At 48.4% G+C, this 23,528-nt stretch overlaps 1 protein-coding gene across 1 annotated transcript in view; it reads right to left on the reverse strand.

Moving 5' to 3' along the window:
- Positions 1-542: 542 nt before the first annotated feature.
- Positions 543-23,528, reverse strand: part of MID2 (midline 2) — a 203,374-nt gene continuing 180,388 nt past the window's right edge. Inside the window, exons 6-10 of the mRNA XM_063141880.1 lie at positions 21,973-22,100; positions 19,066-19,209; positions 16,033-16,194; positions 7,584-7,791; positions 543-1,119 (exon numbers count right to left, since the gene is read on the reverse strand). Coding sequence (XP_062997950.1) covers positions 717-1,119; positions 7,584-7,791; positions 16,033-16,194; positions 19,066-19,209; positions 21,973-22,100 — 1,045 coding nt within the window. The 3' untranslated portion in view covers positions 543-716. The remainder of the gene's footprint in view (positions 1,120-7,583; positions 7,792-16,032; positions 16,195-19,065; positions 19,210-21,972; positions 22,101-23,528) is intronic.

Here is a 23,528-nt window from a genome sequence, read left to right on the forward strand (position 1 = left end):
AAAATCACCCCCTGCCCTGCATGGCAAAAGGTAAGAAAGCAATCTTCTGGCATCAACGCACCCTAAGGACTCTGGGTAACAGATCTGGAGCCCTGGAAAATAGATTTCAGGTCAGGGATCCATTGGCCCAGCAACGGTCTAAATGCACAGAGACAACGTCTGCACACGCCTAAAATGAATAAGACATGTGTACAACGGTCACTTATGACAGCAATATGTGGGACAGTCCTGTGTTTTCCAATTCTGCTTGGCTCTCTCTCAAAATGGTGTGTTGAAGAACTGCAAGGTACCTTAAGAATTCATTCATTCATTCTCCCTCTTTCCCCTCCTCCCTCCCTCCCCCCCCTCTCTTTCCATACAGTAGAAAACTTTAGTTCTTCAACTTCCTGGCAGATGTGAAGGACCACCCTGCCCCACGCCCTGCCACAACACCCTCTCCCCACCAGGAAATGAACAAGACATGCCAACTCCATCGGAGAAAATTCAGTAGTGCTACCCAAAAAAATAAAATTAAATCTAGTCTGTGAAACACCCCCCTCCCTCCCACCCACCCCACACACACACTCCTCCAACAGGTGGGTTTTCCTTGGGATAGAAGCTGGCCGGATGTGGCTTGTAGCTGCCGGCCACCACAGGATCCAGTCCCCCGCCTTCCAGTCTCGTTGCGCAGAAGTTCCTGAGGCTCGGCTGGAAGGGAAAGGGGACTTCCCGACTCCTCAATGGCAAGTTTTCATCCCTGATACATACGGGGATTCCTGCGGTCGGCAGTTGCATTCTTGCTGTTCAGGGTAATCTATAAAGTCCGGGGCGGGAAGACCCGAGACTACCATTAAAGATTTGTTCCAAATGGTGAAGGTGGGGCAGACGGGCAGGATGAAGCTGATCTCGAAGGTATGGAGATGCAGGGAGTTGGCCGGGTCGTAGAAGGAGAAGACGTTGTTGTCGTAGTCCAGGAGGACGCCCAGGCGCTTCATCTGTGGGTGAACGTCCACCAGCATCTCCTTGTTGTTGTGCCGCACGACAAAGTTGTTGTTGCAGCGGGAGAAGACCCAGGAGGAGGAGTTCTTACCAATCCACTCGTTCTTCGGGGCGGATTTGTAGGCGATACCGATGGCGTACCTGGAAGTGGGGGTGAACAAAGAGGCAGGTTCAAGGAGCCAGCCAGGGCAAGAGACAAGAACTGGAGCTGAGTAACTAATTTGACTCAGCCAGTGTGGTGTAGTGGCTAAGTACTGGACTTCAACCAGGGAGGCCTGGGTTCAAATCCCCACTTGGCCATGATGCGCATTGAGTTACCTTAGGCCAGTTGTTATCTCTTTCAGCCTAGTCTACACTACAGGGTCACTGGGTGGGTAATAAGCAGGAAGAGGAAACATGTATCCCCCCTTGAGTTCCTTGGATGAAGGGATAAAAATATCACAAGTAAGTCCCTGGTGAGTGGGCATCCTTGCCATTTGAAGTGTGGCAGGTGGAACAAGGAAATACCTACTTGGCGGCGGCACCAGACTGTGACATGCTCTCCTCAGGGAGACTCACCCAGAACCTACCTCAATGTCATTTTGGTGCCAGGCAAAGACTGCTTGTATTTCCAGGTTTTTCAATTCTACGTGCATTGCTTTTACACTGCTCGAGTCTGTTTTAATTCTGCTGACTGTTACTGTGGTATTTTCAATGTTCTCAGCTTAATCATAGAATAGTAGAGTTGGAAGGGGCCTCTAAGGCCATTGAATCCACCCTAAAGCATACCCAACAGATGGTTGTCCAGCTGTTTCTTGAATGCCTCTAGTGTGGGAGAGCCCCCTACCTCCCTAGGTCATTGGTTCCATTGTCGTACTGCTCTAACAGTCAGGAAGTTTTTCCTGATGTCCAGCCGGAATCTGGCTTCCTGTAACTTGAGCCCATTATTCCATGTCCCACACTCTGGGATGATCGAGAAGAGATACTGGTCCTCCTCTGTGTGATTAATACTTTGTTTTAATTTGTTTTATTGTAATTTTAAGTTCTTGCATGCCGCCCAGGAACCTGTCAAAGGGCAGGCTGTTAAACAACAAAGCAAACAAAGAAACACACAGAAATGCTGGGTTTTCTTGCAAAATGAAACTGCCCACTCATACACCCCCTCCTACCGTTTTCCTGCTAAAGCAACTATGGACGATTCCTAATTTCATGCTGCATCAAGTGCAGATGATGAGAAGACAATGGAGTGTGTCCTCGTGTTTCGCAACCCAGCTATGAAGGGATATCCTTCATCTGTAGGACTTACATTGCGAAGTTCAGTCGTCTTCCGCAGTGTCTGAGGAGTGGAACCTACCGTCTCAGCTCCCGTGGAAGCAGGCCTCTTCTTGGAAAAAGCTTAGACGTCAATAAAACGGCTAGCCTCTCCAAGGTGCGACCGGACTCTTTCTACAGGTTTCTTTAGATCCCAAGAACTGCGGCCCTCGTTACTTTCCATTCCGAGCTCTTCACTTCAGCAGGACGGCAGGGATACACAAAGAAAGAGCCACTTTGCAAAATCCTGTCCTCTTGGTGACTTGCCTGAGCACCTGCCTGAGCACTGAGATACATTTTTAGAAACTGAGGAGAGACATGAGAGCACTCTCCAAGTCCTTGAAAGGTTGTCACACAGAGGAGGGCCAGGATCTCTTCTCGATCCTCCCAGAGTGCAGGACACGGAATAACGGGCTGAAGTGACAGGAAGTCAGATTCCGGCTGGACATCAGGAAAAACTTCCTGACTGTTAGAGCAGTACGACAATGGAACCAGTGACCTAGGGAGGTCATGGGCTCTCCCACACTGGAGGCATTCAAGAGGCAGCTGGACAGCCATCTATCAGGGATGCTTTAAGCTGGATTCTTGCATTGAGCAGGAGGTTGTATGGCCCTGTGTGCCCCTTCCAACCCTATGATTCTATGATTCTATGAAACCCATGCAACAAGAGACTTCGATGGACTGTGCCCATACGTGTAGGAGATTGAATGTTCAGTCCTCTCCTATCATGCGGAAACCTTTCTGTGAGCAGAAAATGAAAACACCTGAAGCCGTTCCAGCCTAGACCTCTCTAAATGTGCTGGTTCTCTATGGCCAGGGAGGGCTTGGAACGCCATTCAAAAAATGTAATTTCCCCCCCATCCCACCCTTGCAGTCTAAAGTGGTACAGGCCAGGAAAGACTCTAGCCCTGGTTTTGCTGAACATGCCAGGCCGAAGTGTGTTCCGTAGGGGTTGGGAACCTCCAAGGGCTGGATTCAATTTCAGAGCTCTTGGAGGCCACATTTCAGTGCAGGCGGGGGCAAAACAAATTTTAAAAATCCAGCATATTGTAGCTTAAAGCACTTGCTGCCATTGCAGGATGGCTTTGTCAGGCCAAGTATTGGAAAAGAAAGGAAATAACTAGATTAAAACAGCGGTAGATTAAAATGTGGCAACCCTAAGCAAAATTACACGGGCTCTTTGGTTTAAGCACGGAAGATTCAAAGTAAATCAATTTGAACGGGGGGATATCAGGCATTTAGGAGATTTTGGTATTATGAGCAAGGTGGGATGCATGGTAATCCATTTCCTTTATTGTAAGTCCAAAGGTTATTTATGTCTAGATGTTTTATTGTGGTAAGGCGGGTCTCACTGCTTTTTAACGTCTATTGGAGTTTTAGTGTTTCCACTGTCTGAATAGAATAATGTCTTGGTGTTCGCAGTGATTTCTTTTGTAAAGAATTCTGTTTAAAGACAATAAATACATTTATTTTTTTTAAAAAAAGCAAAGAAGAAGAAGAAGCTGGCTGCCAGTAACTGAGCCTTCGGGGAGTCATTTAAACCTTTTAGAATGGGGAGAGGAAATGACACAAAAACTAGGAAACAACTATTCAATTGGCAGTTGGGTAAATGGGAAAGGTTTGCGGCCATCTTGGATACTTGGAGGGCTCAATTGGGATCATGGGGGTGGAGGGTGGGGGTGGCAGAGGTTCCCCCATCCCTGTAATGGAAGCTACAGAAGCTCCTTCTGGAATGACCTCCCCTCTGCAATACACCAGGTAACCACGAAGATATGCTTTTGAAGATTATTTAAAACTTGCTTGTTTACCTTGGCTTTTCCCAACCATCAAGTTATCTAAACACCGTTGTGATTGGGGAGAGCAACCCTATGGCCCCTAGACAGTGTGGGGTGTAGAATAGGATTGTCCAGATTCCTGGATCCGAGGCCGGAAACAGCGCTCCAACCTTGGACCCAGGAGTCTGAGCTCCCCTTCTCTTCCCCCCCACCTAATTGCAGCCAGCGTGGAGAGAACCGCGCCATCTGCCTCTTGTAAGAGTAGGGAAAGGGGCCGTGCGAAGCGGCCTTTGAAAACACTTGTCTAGCTAAATTGCAGGGTGCGGAGGCTTACGAGTCCCAAGGGCAGATCTAATAGGATTGCTCCCTTGACAATACCAATGTTGTAAAATATGTTGTGAACCACTTTGGGATTTTTAAAATGGGAAGCAGGATATAAATGTTCTAAAATAAAGAAATAAAGAAAGAAGACCTTTTTAAAATAATAATAACAACAACAACTGTCCAGAGAGCTTCGGCTATTGGGCGGTATAGAAATGCAATAAATAAATAAATAAATAACAACAGAGAGAGAAGGCTAGAATGAGGATCAGGCTTCAACATTACTAGACACTTTGTGCTTGAAGCATGCTGTTATGCATTTGGAGTCTCTGGGGCAGGCTAGGAGTCAAAACGAACTGATCGCTTGAGTTCTGCTACTCTCAACCACCAGACCAAGGTTCAGAGACAGCAACCTTGCAAAGCAACAAGAGGCCTGAGAGCCGAGCAAAAGCAACAACAGTCTCGCACAGGCGCTAAAGCGACTCTCTAGAGCTACCAGGTGGAGCCCCTCCCGCAGCCCCCTGCAAACCAAACCCAGTGCTTCGTGGGGGCAAACAAAAGAAGAATGGATGGCGGGTTGGAGAAGGGCAATTGGGGAACCGTGCGGGGGCCGGCCATGTTTCAGCTGCCTCCGCTGGAAGTTGCAGGTCCCTGCTGTGTCTTTGATCAATGCATTTCTGTGTGACACACGCCCGAGGCTGGTTCTGAATCGCAGCCGTACCCTAGCTCAATTATCCGCGCCCTCCTTCCCTGCAGCGCAGAGTGAGCGCCGGGTCTCTCGCACGTACCTGGAAGGAGTACACACAGCCGGCGCTGTTGCTGCTGCCGACGTGTATTTTTAAATGAAGCCCTCCAGCGAAGGAGACCGTGCGCAGACGGCTTTCAGAGAGACATACGTACACGTTTGCAAAGCAAGAGCAGTTCTCTGCAAGATTGCGCACTAATGAAATCTGTCCATCGCCTGGGCCGGCCATTTGGCATGCTGTCCTGTGATGCTTCACAGGACACGATCCCTCTGTCCCCATGCCAGGGCTGAAAGGGGGCCTTGGCTAGCAAGGGCATAGGTGGGGAGAGAAGGAGGTTCCTTGCAGGATGAACACAATAAGCCAGCGATCTACTCCTGGTGTTAACCCTGGATATTCTGTCCCCACTGCCGTCAGTAATGATCATGTTTTATACAGTGGTCAAGGCAGGTGGATTCCTGCATTGAGCAGGGGGTTGGACTCGATGGCCTTATAGGCCCCTTCCAACTCTACTATTCTATGGTTCTATGATTCTATGAAATGCATTTGGTCTTTTTGGGATCCCAAATTAAACTCACTGAAGGCTGGTCGTTCAGCACCTTGGATAGCTTCTTCAGAATTCTGACCGAAACCCAGAACGGATTCACCACCCCCACTGACTTCAGAGCCACTAGCCTCCACTTGACCAAACGACTTGGCTGAAGCGGGCCGTCACTTTCAGGGCTGTGAGACTGTGGGCCTGTTCAGATGACACGCTAACCCACCGTGGCCTGCTCAAAAATGTGATCCACAGTGGGTTAGCATGTCGTGCGGCGGGAGAAACCCCTTCCTGCGATGGTCAGTTACCCACGGCTGCTAACCGTCTTCTGCCAGATGGTTAATGGGCATCCACGGTGGTTCCATGTCATCTGGCAGGAAATCTATGGGCATTTCAGCCCATTTTGGCGAAAACGTACACAGAAATGGCGATGACCCTATAGTCTGCCAGCAAGAGCGATCGCCACTTCTGGCAATGCTCTTGCTGACATTTTCCCCCCCATCAAAGTAGCTGCTGGACACAGAGGATGTTGGGATGCATGAATTAACTACACAGAGCTGTACAGCACCATGTACATTGATGGTGCTATATAAAATAATAATAATAATAATAATAATAATAATAATAATAATAATAATAATAATCCACGGAGGGGTGAGTAGGGGAACCACGTGGCACCATGTGGTTCCCGTTAGTGCGGCGAGACCCTTTGTAGTGATTAGCATCCTGTTCTGCACCATGGGGTTCCCCTAACTACCCACCCTGCATATCTGAACAGGCCCTGTATATTAACCACAAAAGGGGTTCTTGTAGTCCCTGCCACAAGCAAGGGCTGAGATGCCCAACAAATACATGGATGATAAAAACAGCTAATAACCACAACAGCTAAAATAGAACTGCCACGTTCAGGAACAGTGTACCTCTAACTACTAGAGGCTGGAGACCAGCAACAGAGGAAGAGCCCTGCTTATAACCTTTCTGGGAATGTCTGGGCAGTGGCTGGCTGGAAACAGAAAGGAGGTTCCTTTGTGATCTTATGATTTTAAGCTCTTGGCTTGACTTTGGCTTCATACAGCAACACCAGGACTCTCTTAAATAGCTGTCTTTAAATTCTGTGGTCGGGGGCTGGGTGGGAGGAAAGGTCATACGCCAGCAGTGCAGAACAGCAGGCCAGGGGGCAAAATCTAGCTGAGTTTTCCCAGAAGGCCATGCTCCACACCTTTCCGCCACCCCCAAGCGTTTCATGTTTTCTTTTCTTTTATTCAGTTTTGTTCCCCATTGTAAAAGCTCAAAATGCCTCTCTTAATGCTTAGTTACTGACAGTAAGAGCCTTAAGCTACAACGTCTTGATACTTTAGCCCCGCCCCTTTGCCTTTGGCTCCTCCCCCTTTGCCTCCACCCACCACTGGGATGTGGCCGAGAGCTTCTCCGAAATGGAATTTGGCCCTCAGGATGAAAGGGGTTCAACACGTGCCAGACGTAGATGGGACTCCAAGTAAAGCAGAGGGTGGGCAATTTTTGGCGCTCCAGGTGTTTTGGCCTACAAGTCCCATCAGCCCTAGCCAGTACAGCTGATGGTGAGGGATGATGGGTGATGGAGGCCAAGCCTTCTGTAGTACCAAAAGTTGCCCACCCCTGGAGTAAGGGAAAGGAGCCCAACCAGCACTGGTGACCCACATCTGCAAAAAAGACTGCTTGTAGGATAGCCCAATGGTCTTCAATCAGTGGGTCGCGACACAAAAGTGGGTCACGAGAACAGTCCAGAGGAGTCAGGGCAAAGCTGTTGCCTCCATATTGGGCAGCTGGGAAATGGTGAAAGTGGGTCCCGTGTTTTGCAAGCTGGGAGTCGGAGGTGGGTCTTGGGTCTGGACCATTGAAGACCACTGGGATAGTCCATTTGTTCTACACTGGCTTGGCATCAGCAATGCAGGCACTTACCAGGTGGAGGAGCCCAGCGTCACCTCCCAATAATGGCAGCCGCTGTCGATGAAAATGTTGCCCGCTGCACCATAGCACCCTGTCCCGCTGAACCGCTCGGGCGTGTGGCTCTTTTTCAGGGAGCTCTCGTCCTTCTCCATTTGGAGCCCATCATTGGAGATCTTGAGTTTTTTGTGAGCCATCTTGGGGTCCAGTTTGAAGGGCTGGCCTGCAAGGACCAGAAAGAGATTGAAAGTGCAAAGCAGAAAACAAGCAAATGAATAAAAATGTTCCTCTTTCAAAACAGCTTACTTGCTTTTTTATTTATTTATTAATTTATATATAGGGCGTTTCCCCAATCTCAGGGTGAAAAGAGTTTTCCCCATCACCTTCCACCTGAGCCTTTTAACTGGAAACGTCCAGGATTGAACCTAGGACCTTCTGCCCCAAAACAGGTGGTCTCCCATGGAGCTATGCCCCCCTCTCCACTTGTTTCCACAAGTTGTGACTCAGTGCCGGCCTGCCTTTGGAAGTCTTTGACCCTTCTACAAAAGGCAACATCTTAGAAAAAGACTCACTGTCATGCCTCCACTGGAGGGATTCTCCTCCTTCTCTGAACAGCTAGAAATCCCTGAGACAGATGAAGCCATGGAGCCACCTCTATCAGGAGACCCGGGGGAGCCTGAGCCCTCAGGGGAGGAGGCCACGGATCTTCCTCTGCCAGAACAGGGGAGTTTTGCTTCAGAGGTAGAGGCTGAGTGTCCACCCAATCCCAGAGAACATCATTGCCTTAAGAGGCAGATTGGTAAGGTTTCTTTAAGATGAAACACCTGACTCCAAGGAAGAACTCTTCAGGAGTAAGGATTGTCATATACTGCGGCTGAGCTGTGGGTGAGGCTCAGGAGGCCTTAGGAATATAAGCCTGCAGTATCCATCTGGACTTTGCTAAAAACAACACCGGTTCTCAGCTACAGCTTCTGGTAGGAGGTTCAGGACAGATCAAAGGACTTCACATAGCACATCATATTATTATTATTATTATTATTATTATTATTATTATTATTATTATTATTATTATTATTATTTAGCACCATCAGTGCTGTACAGAGTAAAACAATAAAATAGCAAAATTATAGTCAAATTATAGAATTCACTTCTGCAAGATGAAGTGATGGCCACGAATTTGATTGGTTTTAAAGGGGGATTGGACAAATTCATGTAGGATAAAGCTACCAATTGATACTAGCCCTATGCTACCTCCCATATAAGAGGCAGTATGCCTATATACACCAATTGCTGGGGAACTTGGGTGGGAGGGTACTGATGTACTCGTTCACCTTGTGGGTTTCCCATGGGCACCATGTGAACAGAATGCTTGTTTAAATGGACCGCTGGTTTGATCCAGCATGGCTTTTCTTACATTCTTGTATCCTGACCTTAATTCATGTTTGGACCTCTGTATTATTGACCTTGGGCTTCTTCCTGATGCTGCCTCTGGATTCTCATTATACTTGCCTGTTATGCTGTACACTTGACCTTGGCTACATCCTTGACATATCTCTGGAAAATCTGTGTTTGCCTGTAAAAACTCTGTCTCACTCTTGACCTGCTTAATTGAGTCCTCCGTTGCAATTAACTGTGTGTGTGTGTTTGCATAGCAAACAGCTGAATAGGACACTCACGTTCCCGGTGATGGGACAGGATCAACTCACTGTCATAGAATCATAGAATAGTAGAGTTGGAAGGGGCCTATAAGGCCATCAAGTCCAAGCCCCTGCTCAATGCCTGGGAAGAATAGTAAGTCACAGGAGATGCTTCTCATAAAAATAAGGAATATGCTTCCATAAAATGGGCCTGTTCAGATGACACACTAAGCCATAATGTTTAGCTCAAAGTGCTTAACCACCATGGCTTAGCATGTCATCTGAACCGGGCCTATATAGGCTTATAGCACACCTTAAAGGGTAGAGCAATATGAAACCTTCTTTCATTGTATTTGTATCCTGTTTCCTCTAAGGAGCTTAAGTGTTTTCTCTCCCCCCCACCCCACCCCCTTTCATCCTCACAACAACACTGGAAGGTAGATTATGCTAAGAGACAACCATTGGCCCACAGTCAAGCAGTGAACTGCATCACCAAGTGGGGATTTGAACCTGGGTCTGACCCAACACTCCATCCACTATGACTACACCCCACTGGCTCTCCCAAACTTAGCGGGTTACAGGGAGAATGCCAAACTTTCATACCAGTTATATTGGTGGCAGATTTGTTTCTGGGCTCAATTTAAAGTGTTATTTTCCCCCCTTTAAAGCCCTAAACATTTTGGGCTTTACATGAAGGACTACAAGTACCCAAACAAACTTGCCCAGGCTTTAAGATCGACCTTAGCGGCTGTGATGCCTAGCCTGCTGTTGAGAGCGATCAGATTGGTGGGTACCACGGACGGGGCCTAGTCAGTGGTGGCCCCACATCTTTGGAACTCTCTCTCCCAGAAAGTGTGCATGGCCCTTAATTGGATTTTGTTCTGCTTGGCATTTAACTGGTGGTTTTACGCTGGCTTTGAGATATTTTTAACAGCTGCTGCGGTTTGAGCTGTAGATCTGTTGATCTTGTTTTAAGGCTCTGTTGTTTGATATATGTATTTTATTGACTTTTATTAGTTGCCTTGGGAGGGCTTGAGCCGAAAAGGTTGGATACAAATACACTAAATAAAACAAACAAACCATGCTACAATTTAGGAAAAGCAGCCGCCTGAGTTTCTCCTGCAGAGCAGCGTTCATGCCGAGCGTGCGAAAGGCTTGAGGGTCACACATGAAAATCGCCCAGATGCCTTCTTGGGATGGTTTTTGGATGCTTGCCTAGATGTGTCTGTGTGAGTTGTTGTTTTTTAAAATGCAACTAAAGAAATTTCAACTTTGCCGGCGGCCTACGGAGGCATTAACTGGAATGGCCCCGACTGGACACCGGCTCCAGTTTCACAGTTAAGAACGCATCCATCTGCTCTGGGGTTGCTAACAGACAGTCAGGGAGATGTTTCGGAGAGGGGCGGAAATGGAGCTGAAGACCAGGCAAAGCAGGAGAAATCAGATCTAAGTGGTTGGAGTGCCTTGAAGGTTTTATTCTCTATTAGCATTAATGGGAGTCCTCCAGGCACATTGCAGGGAGAGAACCAGCCCCCTTAAGTGCTGGTATAACAGACGCCCATGCATCCTTGAGTCTCTCTCTCCCCCACATCCACAGCCAGCACCAGTCACTCCCCGCAGCAAACGCTCTGTTATTACGCGGCACAAGAAAGCACGCCCTCGCGGCTTCACAGTAATTTTTCCACCACCGATGGAAAGTCGCAGCTTCAAGGGGGCTTTTTCCTCGCGCGTGGCTCGGGCTGCAGAAACCAATCAAAGGCAGAAAATGAGGTTTTTGGGAGCCTGCCGGGCAACGGTGGCGAGATTCAGCTGTCGGAGCGCACATTTCTGAAGACGGAGGGACGCCCTCCTCTACCGTTCCAGACAGTCAATCAACGTGTACACACACACACACACAGCTGAATTGTAACAACTGCATCAGGCTCCCATGCATTGTTAGTTGTGAGACCCCCTAATTCCTCGTGTTGTGTATCAGCTGGAGATTTTACTATATGTTTTTTAGGGCTTGACACAAAAGCCCCCCCACCCCCCCGGGCCAGAAACAGCTTCCCTGGGCCACTAACTGGAGGGAAGCACTGCAGCCACCTTAATCACGATAATGCATTTTAGTTGCCGCTGCCTCAAAAGACGGCTCGGAAACTTTTTTGTCGCTGCTGGGCTTCTAGTTGGGACCGGGCGATATAATCCGGCTTCCAGTCCATTTCTGAGCCCAATTCAAAGCAATGATGTTGACTAGGGATATCGCGGACGCCTGACCAGGTCCAGGAGTCCGAGGGACAAGCCAACATCAGCCCCTCCCTGGGATCCAGTTGCCCCTCCCTCCCCATAGCATGTTCATGGGCCCCCGGGTCGAGTGCCTGGCAGCAGTCTGCTCTCATCCCAAGCCTCTGCTGTTGTGCACAATGGAGGCTCCAGAAATTGTGCATTTCCCCCATTGTGTAAATGGGGAAGCAAAAAAGGAAAGGAACCTCCCGTGCAAAGCACTTGAGTCATTGCTGACTCCTAGAGGGACGCCTGCTTTCGCTGACGTTTTCTTGGCAGACTTTGTAGTGGGGTGGTTTGCCGTTGCCTTCCCCAGTCGCAGTTACCTTTCCCCCAGCTAGCTGGGTACTCATTTTACCGACCTTGGAAGGATGGAAGGCTGAGTCGAACTGAGCTGGCTGCCTGAGAACCAGCTTCCGCTGGGATCGAACTCAGGCCGTGGGGAGAGTTTCGGCTGCAGTAACTGCCACTTACCACTCTGCGCCACACGGGGCCTTTACGTAATTTCCGGAGCCTCCGTTGTCATGCACTATGTGGGCTCCTGACTAGGGCGTAGGGCTGCCAGGCCCTCACTGGATGCTTGCCAAGCTGCCAAAGCTCACACAGGGGTGAACAGCTGCAGGGTGAGCATCCCATGAGTCAGACCTGAGTGAGTTCGCCTATCACTAGCTGTTGGCTTTTAAAGCCCTAAGCGGATTGGGACCAGAGTTTCTAAAGGACCATCTCCACCCATATTACCTGCTTGGATGCTTAACTACTCTTCGGAGGCTCTGCTGCAGGTGTCCGGCAGGGGGCTACAGGAGAGAGGGTCTTCTCAGTTGTGGCCCCTCATTTATGGAATACCCTCCCGTAAGAAGTCTCACCTGGTGCCTACATTGTTATCTTTCCAGCCAAGGTCATCTTGTCCAGCCCCCTTCTCCATGTGGGATCCGCAAGGGATCTTTGGCCTGACCCAGAAAGGCCATTTCTTACCACATTCCTTACAGTCACTCCCCAAGCTGCAAGCAGGCCTGGAAAGGTTGTTTTTATTTTATTTTATCTTATACACCACTCTGAAATTTTGAATGGGGAGCGGTATATAAATATTGTAAGTAAATAAATACAGTGGATAAGAAAACGGGCCAGAACTGTTCTGAGCAGCCCAGGGGGTGGGGGAAATCGGTGCCCCACTGATCAGCCTGCTTTGCAGATAGATCTGTGACTCCACGTCCCTGAGTTCCTCAGAACCTGTTTCAGTTAATCTGCAACTGACTGTAACAGGCAGGCAGGCAGGCCAGCTTCCCCTCCGGGGTGTTCTTGAGCTTTGTGGCGTTACCAACTTCAATCTCTTAGCAAGGTTTAAGGAAAACGTTGAACAATATATGACAGAAGAATGTACACTTGTGTTGGTGTGTGTGTGTGTGTGTGTGTATAACAAATTGACTTCTGTTCCTCAACAGAACTGCAGAAGTCACCTGTTGGCGTTCAAGGATGGGATGAAGTCAGATTCGTCTAGCTCTCGAACCATAGCACAATTGATTGGTTTTTAGACACCTTTCAGTGTTTTAAGTGCTGTTGTGAAATGCCTCCAGGGGAAGCAATGTTTTAGAATGGAAATAGAAATATTTTCAATACAGACACCGGAGGTGTTGAACCTCCTTGAGTCTGAGGGCCGAATTCAATTGAGAAGAAGCTCTTGGGGGCCGCATTCCAGTGGTGGGTGGGACTGAAAGCACAAGGGGGTGAAGCCAAAGGAAAAGGAGCCCGGGGGGCAGGGATAGCCAATGTAATGTAGCATAATTTTTTTACTGCCAATAACCAAAAGTTAGGAGAGGCATTTCAACCATTCAGAATTGGGGGGGGGGGGACACGGAAAAACACAGAAAAGCTGGCAAAAGATGGGAGTTTGGGGGAAAGGGGTGTGGCCTTCTGTGGAACCACAGACAGTCAGATTGGGCTGGGTTTGGCCCACGGGCCTGAGGTTCCTCATCGCTCATGTACTATGAAGAGAGACTGAAAGAACTGGGCATGTTTAGCCTGGAGAAGAGAAGATTGAGGGGAGACATGATAGCACTCTTCAAATACTTAAAAGGTTGTCACACAGAGGAGGGCCAGGATCTCTTCTCGATCCTCCCAGAGTGCAGGTCACGGAATAACGGGCTCAAGTTAAAGGAAGCCAGATTCCAGCTGGACATCAGGAAAAACTTCCTGACTGTTCGAGCAGTGCGACAATGGAATCAGTTGCCTAGGGAGGTTGTGGCCTCTCCCACACTAGAGGCCTTCAAGAGGCAGCTGGACAACCATCTGTCGGGGATGCTTTAGGGTGGATTCCTGCATTGAGCAGGCGGTTGGACTCGATGCTCTGCTATTCTATGATAGATTCTATGATTCTATGACTGCACGCAAGGCACAGCTAGGGAAAGAAAAGGAGGTAACCACACAAATATTGCAGGATTGCACTCTGTGAAGATCTGTCCTGAATCTCCCACCATTCAGCTTCATGGCATGACCCCACTGGATTCTAGTAATAAGGCCTTCTGGATTCTGGAGCTCCTTCTGCTGGTGCCTCCCACAGAAGTCCACAGGGCAACTTTAATGAGAAGGATGGGTTATAGCTGAGCACCACAATACCGACTGCAAATATCTCTATCTGAACGCTCCCGGCCCTTTCATTCTCCTCCTCGGAGCCGGGAGATGCCGGCAGTTTCAATAGTCAAGCAATCTTCCCAGCGTGGAAAGGGCCGGGGCGGTGGAGGAGGCGCCGCTTCTGTTCACAGTCTCGTCTTACAAACCGGCAATATAATCAGAGGACTTCAAATTTCCGAGGCATTTCTCCCGAAATCCCTGCTCTGCCTTTGACAAGCGTAGGAAGCCAAAGGCTGACAGATCCACAGCGAGGGATCCAAACGGAGTCTTTGATTGGGTGCTCGGTTAATCTAGCAAACGGGTTTTTTGCTGTGATGCAGAGCGCTAAGCTCCATTCTAATAGCTCCGTTGGCTGACATAGGGAGCTGGTCTCACTACCCCACTTCCCACCCCCTGTACCCCTCGTTCCTTAGTAATTTATTGACATGAGTGAAGTCCCCTCCAAGGGAGAGTGGTCTGCAAGCAGTCAGCTAATCTGTCAAGCCAAAAATGCATCCTTCTTAGAGCCCGCACAAATATCCGAGAGAGAGAACGAGAACAGGTCTGGGCCTCAGCTTTCATCAAAGCTGAACCGCGCTCCCCCAACGCATGGGCGAAATTTGATTTGGTTTTCATTTTCACACACACTGTGCTTCCCAGAGAGCGATGGCAGCGGTGGCGGCCATAAATCATTTTAAACACCCAGTCAAGTGCGGAAGGCAGACGGGATTGAAACATCAAGGCGAGGAGAGAGAGGCAGAACTCCTGGGATGTTGGAGAGTGGGGGTGGTTCCCGGGACCTGTGGAAATTCAGGTTCTGCAGGCCCAGCAAGGCTGGGCCAGGTTATTCCAAACAGTAGGTTCGTGGCCTGCCTGTAGAGTGCACCTTAAGTGCTGGATCTCATTGCACACCCTTTCTCCCTCCCTGGAATCCAAACATGAGTTAACTGTAGGGCATTCAGCGAAGGAAAGTTTCCTGTCCCTCTCCTGTAGCCTCTCTGGAGGGTCCACCTGAATGTTGCAGAGTGAGCCATGCGGGGTGGGGGGGGGAGAGGGTTGGGGGCAGGCTGCCAGGTGGAAGAGGGGACAGGGAACTTTCCTTCCGTGAACTTCCTTAAGCTAACTTATCTCAGGATCCAAGCTGATGTCGTAACACCGGGATCATTCGCCATCATTTGCACACAAACTCCTTCCGTCAGCTTCTAAGCCAGCTTTTCCCAACCTTAGATCCCTGGGTGCCATTAGACTACAAGTCCCATCACCCCCAGCCAGCATGGCCAACTATCAGGGATAACAGCAGTTGTTGTCCACCATCTGGGTTGGAAAAAGGTTGCTCTAACCCTTTCTGGCCAAGAAGGACCGAACACAAAATGGATGGGGCCAAAAATACCATATATATTTTTACTTATTTCCCCCGTTGTGTAAATGGGGCCTTTACAGTTACCATTTGCACAATGGGGGAAATGCGTAATTTCCAGAGTGAGGGCGGACAGTGGGCGGGTGGTGGCAGTAGCGACAGGGCGAACTTCTGAGGACTCGAAGGCAGGTGATTTGCCCATCCCTAGGTAGCCATACACAGCAGGGAGAGTTTGCAGTGGAGGCAGCAGCCCCGAGCATGCCTTACATCTGCAAAGCAGCTTTGGCAACACAACCATATCATCATCATCATCATCATCATCATCATCATCGCATTTATATGCCGCTTTCTCCTCCAAGAAACCCAAGGCGGTGTACATAATCCTCCTCCTTTCCATTTTATCCTCACAACAACAACCCTGTGAGGCAGGTTGCGCTGAGAGTTTGTGACTGGCCCAAAGTCACCCAGTGGGTATCAATGGCCGAGCAGAGACTAGAACCCAGATCTCCCAACTCCCAGTCCAATATCTTAGCCACTACACCACCATGGCTTCCCCTCCCCGCTTGCGACCCGCTCGCAAGGCCCAGGCCTGGAAAACACGTACTGTTTGTCTTGAGCCTGGCCGGGTCACTGTTCCGGCTGCCAGCCTGGTTGATCGCCTTGACGAGGAAGATGTACCGCGTGCCACTTTGCAGCCCGTGCACCGTGTAGTGATTCTGCTTGATGTTGGGGACGATCATCCAGCTGTCCATGGAGTTGTACAGGCCTGCAGCAAGGAGGAGGGAGAGCACAGAGGGTGTAAGGAAAAGAGAGCAGGAACTCAGGCATGGGCCTGGGGGTCAAACTGGGCTGGCCTGGGGTTCCTCCCATGGCCCCTTTTCCCTGGCCACTCATCATTTCGTGGGTTCTCGCACTCCCCCATTTTGAAAGGCTGAAATGCCTCTCCTAAGCCTTGCTTGCCAGCAGATAGAGCTTTCAGGTAAAATAGGCCAGTATTTTCATCCTGGCCCTTTGGCCACGCCCATTTTGCCTTTGGCCCCGCCCACCACTGGCATGAACTTCTCCGAAATTAAATTCAGCCGTCGGGCTGAAAGAGATTCAACCCCCTTGGACATGATGGACTTTTGGCTTCATCTAGCTGGGCACGAATGAGGAATCTAGTACAGAGGTAGGTAACCCAGTGGCCTCCAGAGGTTTTCGACTACACTTCCCATAATCCTTTACCCCTGACCATGCTCACTGGGGCAGATGGGATTTGTAGTCCAAAACAGCTGGAGGGTGCTGCTGATCTGCTACAGCGAACCCGGCAGACAGGCAACAAAGTCAAGAACAAGATAAGTTGCACAAGTGAATCCCAGGATGTGGGTTATCTGGCTCTTCTTACAAGCCTGTGTTTGTGGAGATGCCTTAGTGATGGAGCAGCAGGAGATAACAGCTGTTGTTAACCACCCCGTTCAGCAGGACCAACATGGCATGTATCTCCTTCCTCTTGTAATCCCAGCAAGGCGCACAGAGCTGCCCTCATTCCCGGGTTAGGCTTGCACCTGAACATCTTCATCAGTGACAGATGAAACAAAGTGCCCGTTCAGACATTCAGGATATATCTCAAGAATGCAGCACTTCAAAATCACGTGCTAAAAATTCCCTGTGCATGGAAAGCTAGCATATCAGGGTGAGGCCAGGGCCCTTTCCCCCTGACCTGCTAGCTTTCCACAGGCAGGGTAAGAATTCAACCCTGATTTCTCCTCACCTGCAATCTAAAATGACCCCGGAGGACTATTCCACGCACTCTAAAATGATCCAGGAGGACTGTACCATGTGCTTTTCTGAACACTGATGCGGGTTTTTTTAGCTAGTGAATGAAATAACTCAAGTGATTTTGCTCTCATCGCTGTTGTAAGAGAAAGGATTAAGGGCCGATGGGAGGAGGGGATAAAAGGGACCCACAATGATAATGAGGCCATGATGGAATTTGAAGCTGGTGCTGCACGGATGTGTTTCATTACCTACAAACAACAACTGTCTTGGGAAGGCAGCTTCCCTGCAATCTCTATCACATCACATTAACCTGTGGCCGCTACACTATTCTGCCCTGCTGCTTAAACTCCATTGCTTTTCCGACCGGTTGCCTTGCAGACAAGCTATTACGAACCAGAAATAAGCCAGCCCACTCAGAGATTTGCCTTTACTGTATGGAGTTAGCAGGCTTACACACAAAGAACACCCTTCCCTCTTCCTCCTGCTCTGTAACGGCATCCTGTTATTTCCTGCTACTGTTGAGTCTCAATCCTTATTGCCATGCCAAGAGCTCAGGGTGAGTGCAGAAGCCGCTGGGTGGTGCCAGCTGTGCTAGGCATGAGTGGAGCCCAGTTGACTATAGCAACATTCAATTTTCAGCAGCTCAGAGATGGCGCAGTAAGCACAGATGCAAATGCCCACAGCCTACATCTCCTGCGCCGTCTGCTGAACTCTGCATGGATCCACTTCACCCACTTCCAGTGCACCAATTTTGCTTGTGAATTTGCTTCTGTTTTACACAACATCCAGCAAGGAGGTTCCCACCCACAAGAAGCTATCTTTTAAAAGAAGTCAATAAAGGCATTATTTATGACAGTAAGCCGATAAGTCCCTAAGATAGCATTTTCAAATTCTCTTCTCAAGAGCCCTGGAAAGAGAAACACAGAGGGAGAGGGAGGGGGAGAGGGAGAGGGAGAGGGGGAGGAGGAGGAAGAGGAGGAGAAAGAGAAGCTTTCCCACCCCAAAAATCTTTGCCATGATAATTTCCAGAGGCAAAATTTAGGAGAGTCCTAATTCCTATACCCCCTTTCCACCTGTTTGGTCAGGGGAGAGAGAGAGAGTAAATCCAGCACTGATGTTCCCAGTGCCGGATTTAGAAACAAGCCAAGTAAGCCATGGCTTGAGGCCTCTAAATATATTGGAAATAACTAAGATGTAAGGTAACTAAGACGAAATCACTTTGGCTTAAATACGTTGGAATGTCTGGTGTGTCTTACAGCAGAGTTGCCTTATAGAGAGAAATTGTGGCAACGCAGCATTTAGCATTGGAACCAGTTTTTAAAAGTTCACATCAACTTGCTTTATTAGTCCTTTTATACACATCTTCAGAGAAGGCTATGTAATACTGTTTAACTACAAGCAGCCCCTAATGTTGGGTGGTACTCTTTCATTACCCTTCCTTATATAATGTAATACACCTTTTCTCTTTAATTTTATGATATGGGGCCTCTGAAACTTGATAAAGTTTAGGGCTTAATCCAGCCCTCATAGAATCACAGAATCGTAGAGTTGGAAGGGGCCTTCCCCCTGCTCAATGCAGGAATCCACCTTAAAGCATCCCTGACAGATGCTTGTCCAGCTGCCTCTTGAAGGCCTCCAGTGTGGGAGAGCCCACGACCTCCCTAGGTAACTGGTTCCACTGTCGTACTGCTCTAACAGTCAGGAAGTTTTTCCTGATGTCCAGCCAGAATCTGGCTTCCTGTAACTTGAGCCCATTATTCCATGTCTTGGATGCTGTAGCATTCACTGAGCATGACTAAGATGCCATATTCCATTGGGTGTGGATACTTTTAAGGTCGCTGGAGAAGTTGGGGATATAAGCTAGCCTACAGCTACTTACTGATGAAGTTGGCCTGACCGGTGAAGATGGTGTACTGGAGCTCATATGAGCTGACGCTGAACTCATCATCTGAGATCCAGTGGACCGTGATGGTGTCATGGGAGGCAGTGCAAAGCTCTTCACGGACCGACGGAGGGTTGGGCGCTGTAGGGCACATAACAGACCCAAGATGTTAGCAGCTCTCTGGATGTGTGCTTTGGCCATGCCTTATAGAAAACATGAGAGTTTTGTAGCCATTTATTTCTTATTTACTTAAAATATCTCTTGGCCGCCTTTTAGGCCAGAAGCCTTCCCAAGGCAGCTCACAGCGCTAAAATTCATAAAACAGCTAAAATATTAAAAAGAGATAAAAAGAGAAACACAATAAAATAGAATATAAATAGCAATAAAAGCCAACAACGAAACCAGCCACATCAACAACAACAATCACAGCAACGACAGCAATCACGTCAAGAGAAAGCCAAGATAAAAAATTACGTTTCCAAGGCCTTCTTAAAAGCCTCCAATGATGGAGCAAGGGGGACTTCCGGTGGCAACTCATTCCAAAGGTGCGGGGCCGCTGCAGAGAAGGCCCTCTCACATGTGGTCACCATGTTAGCAGCTACAGATCAGAAACTTAGAAAAGCTTCAAAATATAACTCGTGGGAGGGGCAAGCACATTATCCCAGAGCATGGTCTGAAGGCGCATGAGGCAACCACCGTGCTGAAGTTAAGCAGTGCTGGGTTTGCTCAGTGCTTGGAGGAGAGAACACCTGGAAACCACATGTAGCCACCATGAATTCCGCAAAAGAAGAAAGGTGGGGAAGGTAATGGCAACCCACCCCAGTATTCTTGCCATGAAAACTAAATGGATCAGTACAACCAGAGATATGTCGGTATACCATCGGAAGATGGGACCCCCAGGTCGGAAGATGGTCAAAATGCTACTGGGGAGGAACAGAGGATAAGTTCAACTAGCCCCAGATGTGATGACGCAGCTAGCTCAAAGCCGAAAGGACGGCTAGCGGCCGACGGTGCTGGTGGTGAACAACGAATCCGATGTTCTAAAGATCAACACACCATAGGAACCTGGAATGTAAGATCTATGAGCCAGGGCAAATTGGATGTGGTTATTGGTGAGATGTCAAGATTAAATCTGGAGGTGACAGACTTGACCTTGGGGGAGCTAGGGGTGGCAACGGCCGACAGAAAGCTCTGGCGTGGGCTGGTCCATGAAGTCATGAAGAGTCGGAAATGACTGAACGAATAAACAACAATGGGATATAAACGAAATAAATACATAAATGAACAGTCCAGCCACTGCAGAGGTGCACTCACTCAGTCATGTACAGATCAGCAATGTCCGCTTCAGGACCAAGCTTAGAGAAATCCATTTCTCTCAAAGTCATTTGTGCACTTTGCTGCAGAAAAAGTCATTTGTGCACTTCGCTGTTGGTTTGGACCCTGCACCAGAGTGCTGATTGGCTGGCACCTATATCATAGCAATGGAACCACCCACCCTGCAATGCTTTTTCGAAAGGCTGAAGCAGCAGCAGGCCATTTTACACGTTCATATGCAGTTGCCTTCATTCAGAACTGTCAAAAGAGCACCTTTACACAGTGCTGCTGTATGTAATTACATGCTACTTTAATCAGTTAATTGACAGACTCATCTGCTTAAAAGCTAGACATCCAATTTACTGATGGTTGATGACCCAACTTATCGGTTCCCCAAAAAACCTTGCATTATACCGCTGTTAACGATTCTATGCAGAGACGACCCAGCACATTTGGGGTCCGGATGAGAAATGCCTAATGGCACTGTGCATGCGTCACTAAATACGCAGAGAGCATAATCCATTCCGCAGGCCTTGGTGAAACGAAAAAGCCATGCGTAACAGCACTATTTGAGAGAGGAACAGTGGCTCAGGGATGGAGTGAACGGAGCTCAATAGTCAGGCACCTGTTCTGCACTCTCACGGTCCCAAGCTCACTCTGACATTTCCAGTATTATTATTTTTAAAAAAAGATCAGGTAATAGGTGATAGGAAAGACACAATACCTCAGGCCCTAGCAAGCTGCTATCAGTCAGGTGAGAGAATACTGGGCTAGCTGGACAAGGAGTCTGAGCTGGTAGAAGGCAATATTCCAGTGGTACGGGGCCATCACCGAAAAGGCCCTTTCTCTTGTACTCATTAGAGTACAGTATTAAATAACCAGACTGGAAGGGCAGTGAGGGATATTCAGACATCAGCTGGCCACTACTCTCTGTCCCCACTCCCGGACAGGGAAAATTATGGCCATCGCCTGGCATCTTCTGTACCTTTCCCAGGATGACTTATAAGCCACTTATTTCATTTCCTGACCCGTCTTTAGATCTACTACAGGGCATTGCTGTGCAGCTTATGCCCATCAAGAGATTTTGCCAGAGCAATTTGGTGGTCCTCATGCATAAAGCGACAGATGGCTACACGGGGTGCCCATCCACAGAAGACAGGGAAATTTGATCTTGGTTATAACAACAAAATCTCATGCACACATTTGGATATAATAAGGTTAACAGACTAATTAAAACCAAGCTGCCCTGTCAAAACTCATGTGTATGTGTTTTCATTAAAAAAAAAAGTGGGGGAAGGGAGCCTAAATAGTATTTTAAATGGGAATCCTGGAAACAGGTCACATTTCTCTGTGGAATGTTAAATTTTAGTTAAACTGTGCTATGAGAAGCAATTGGATTTACAGACTGAAAGAGCAATTGTTTCCCCTAAAAGGCACGTGCTTGTTGGGGAGAGAGTTCTCCCATCTCTTTTCACAAGCTTCTGTAGCACTGAAGGAATGGTAAAGCAGACCAAGGTGGGGGAGGGAGGGGAGAGGGGGGAGAAGGAGGAAGGACCGGGGGGGGGTTGGAATTGCAGAATTGGCACAAACCTGTTAGATAATCCAACCCCTCCAGCAGTTTCTTCTCTCTGGAAAAATCTAAAGCAAAGTTTTCAAAGGCATCGTTAAAATTGATATCGGGTATCAAAACTTGAGAGGATGCGGTTGCCATGGCGACCCTGAAAGACAGAAGAGAGCATCAATATACATTAGGTGGTGTTTGCAACTCCCAGGTGGCACTTTGATTTTTGATTAAAGAGCTGCAAACAGCCTTCGAGCGATGTAACCTCCAGCAAGGGGGTGCGGGGTGCGGGGAGACCTTAAAATGCAAGATCTCAATTGCCTACGCAAGGGACTGGTGGTTGAGCGGTGATGCACCCACCCCACAATTCCCAAATCCTTTGTTGATCTCCGTAACAGCCATACACATCCCAACCTAACCCATGTTTTACTTCAACGTGTACCATGGGACCCACCTTTAATTATTATTTTTTACCGTCCATGTCAGGCTCGCCTCTGGGATTTTCTCTCTCCCACACACCTTTGTTTCTCCTGCCTATCTATATCCTTCCACCTTTTTCTCCTTTGCTTAAAAAACACACACTTCTAAAAGAGGAAGTAGTCTAGGCCAGCACGATGCAACCCACTTTAGGAGTGAATGGGAGTCACCCAGACTTTTTACGCTTTTTGATTGTCTGGTTCTCAAAGTAGGTTACGATGTTTCAAAACACAATTTTAACTATTGTATCTCCTTCCTGCAAGTTTCCAATACCTTAAAATGAGGAAGTGACTAGTTCTGGGTTCAAGGGGCTCAGGACCCGAATTTATTTCACAATGCCCAGAGCTTTTGCCCTAAGCTTAATTGCCCTGTTGGAGGGGGGGGATTAACATGGAGATCCAAGCTGGGCAGTGAAGGGTTTATTTATTTATATTTGTTTACCGCCTCACATTGGAATATTTCACAGCAGTGAACAGAAGAATAAAAACACTGTGTTAAAATAATTAATATTTTTAAAGAGAAACAGAGTTAACCCTGCCCTTCTCATTGGCTGTACCCCCTGTGCCCCCAAAACCAGCCTCCGTGGCACATCGCAGTTAAGTTTAAGGGGAAGCTTACGGCAGTGCCAATGGGAAGTTTCCCCCCCCCCCAAGCTTATTTGTCAGGCAGGGGGGTGATTTACAGGGGAGGCACAGCTGGCAAAAGGAGAGCCAACCGGTGAATTGTAATCCACCCTAAAAATCTCTCCACCTCACCTGGCATGACAATTAAGATGAGAAATAACGCTTCGAACAGTGCTAATGAAAGGTTGTTTTCTAAGCTTAAACGCTGAGGTCCTGTGAACTGTGACCCTTCAAAATTGCCCCCTGCATGGCAAATAAGCTGGGGGCAGGGCGGGGTGGACTTCAATTGGTGCAATGGAAGCTTTTTTTCCCTAAGCTGAAATGCATGGGGTAGAAGTGATTTTCTTCCAGCAGGAAGAGAGAGAGAGAGAGAGAGAGAGAGAGAGAGAGAGAGAGAGAGAGAGAGAGAGAGAGAGAGAGATGGGATGGGATGGGAAGGAAGAAGAGAGAGAAAGAGAGAGAGGGAGAGAGAGAGAGAGAGAGAT

The sequence above is a fragment of the Elgaria multicarinata genome, chromosome 15, assembly GCF_023053635.1.
Source record: "Elgaria multicarinata webbii isolate HBS135686 ecotype San Diego chromosome 15, rElgMul1.1.pri, whole genome shotgun sequence".
In the NCBI taxonomy this organism is placed as follows: Eukaryota; Metazoa; Chordata; class Lepidosauria; order Squamata; family Anguidae; genus Elgaria; species Elgaria multicarinata.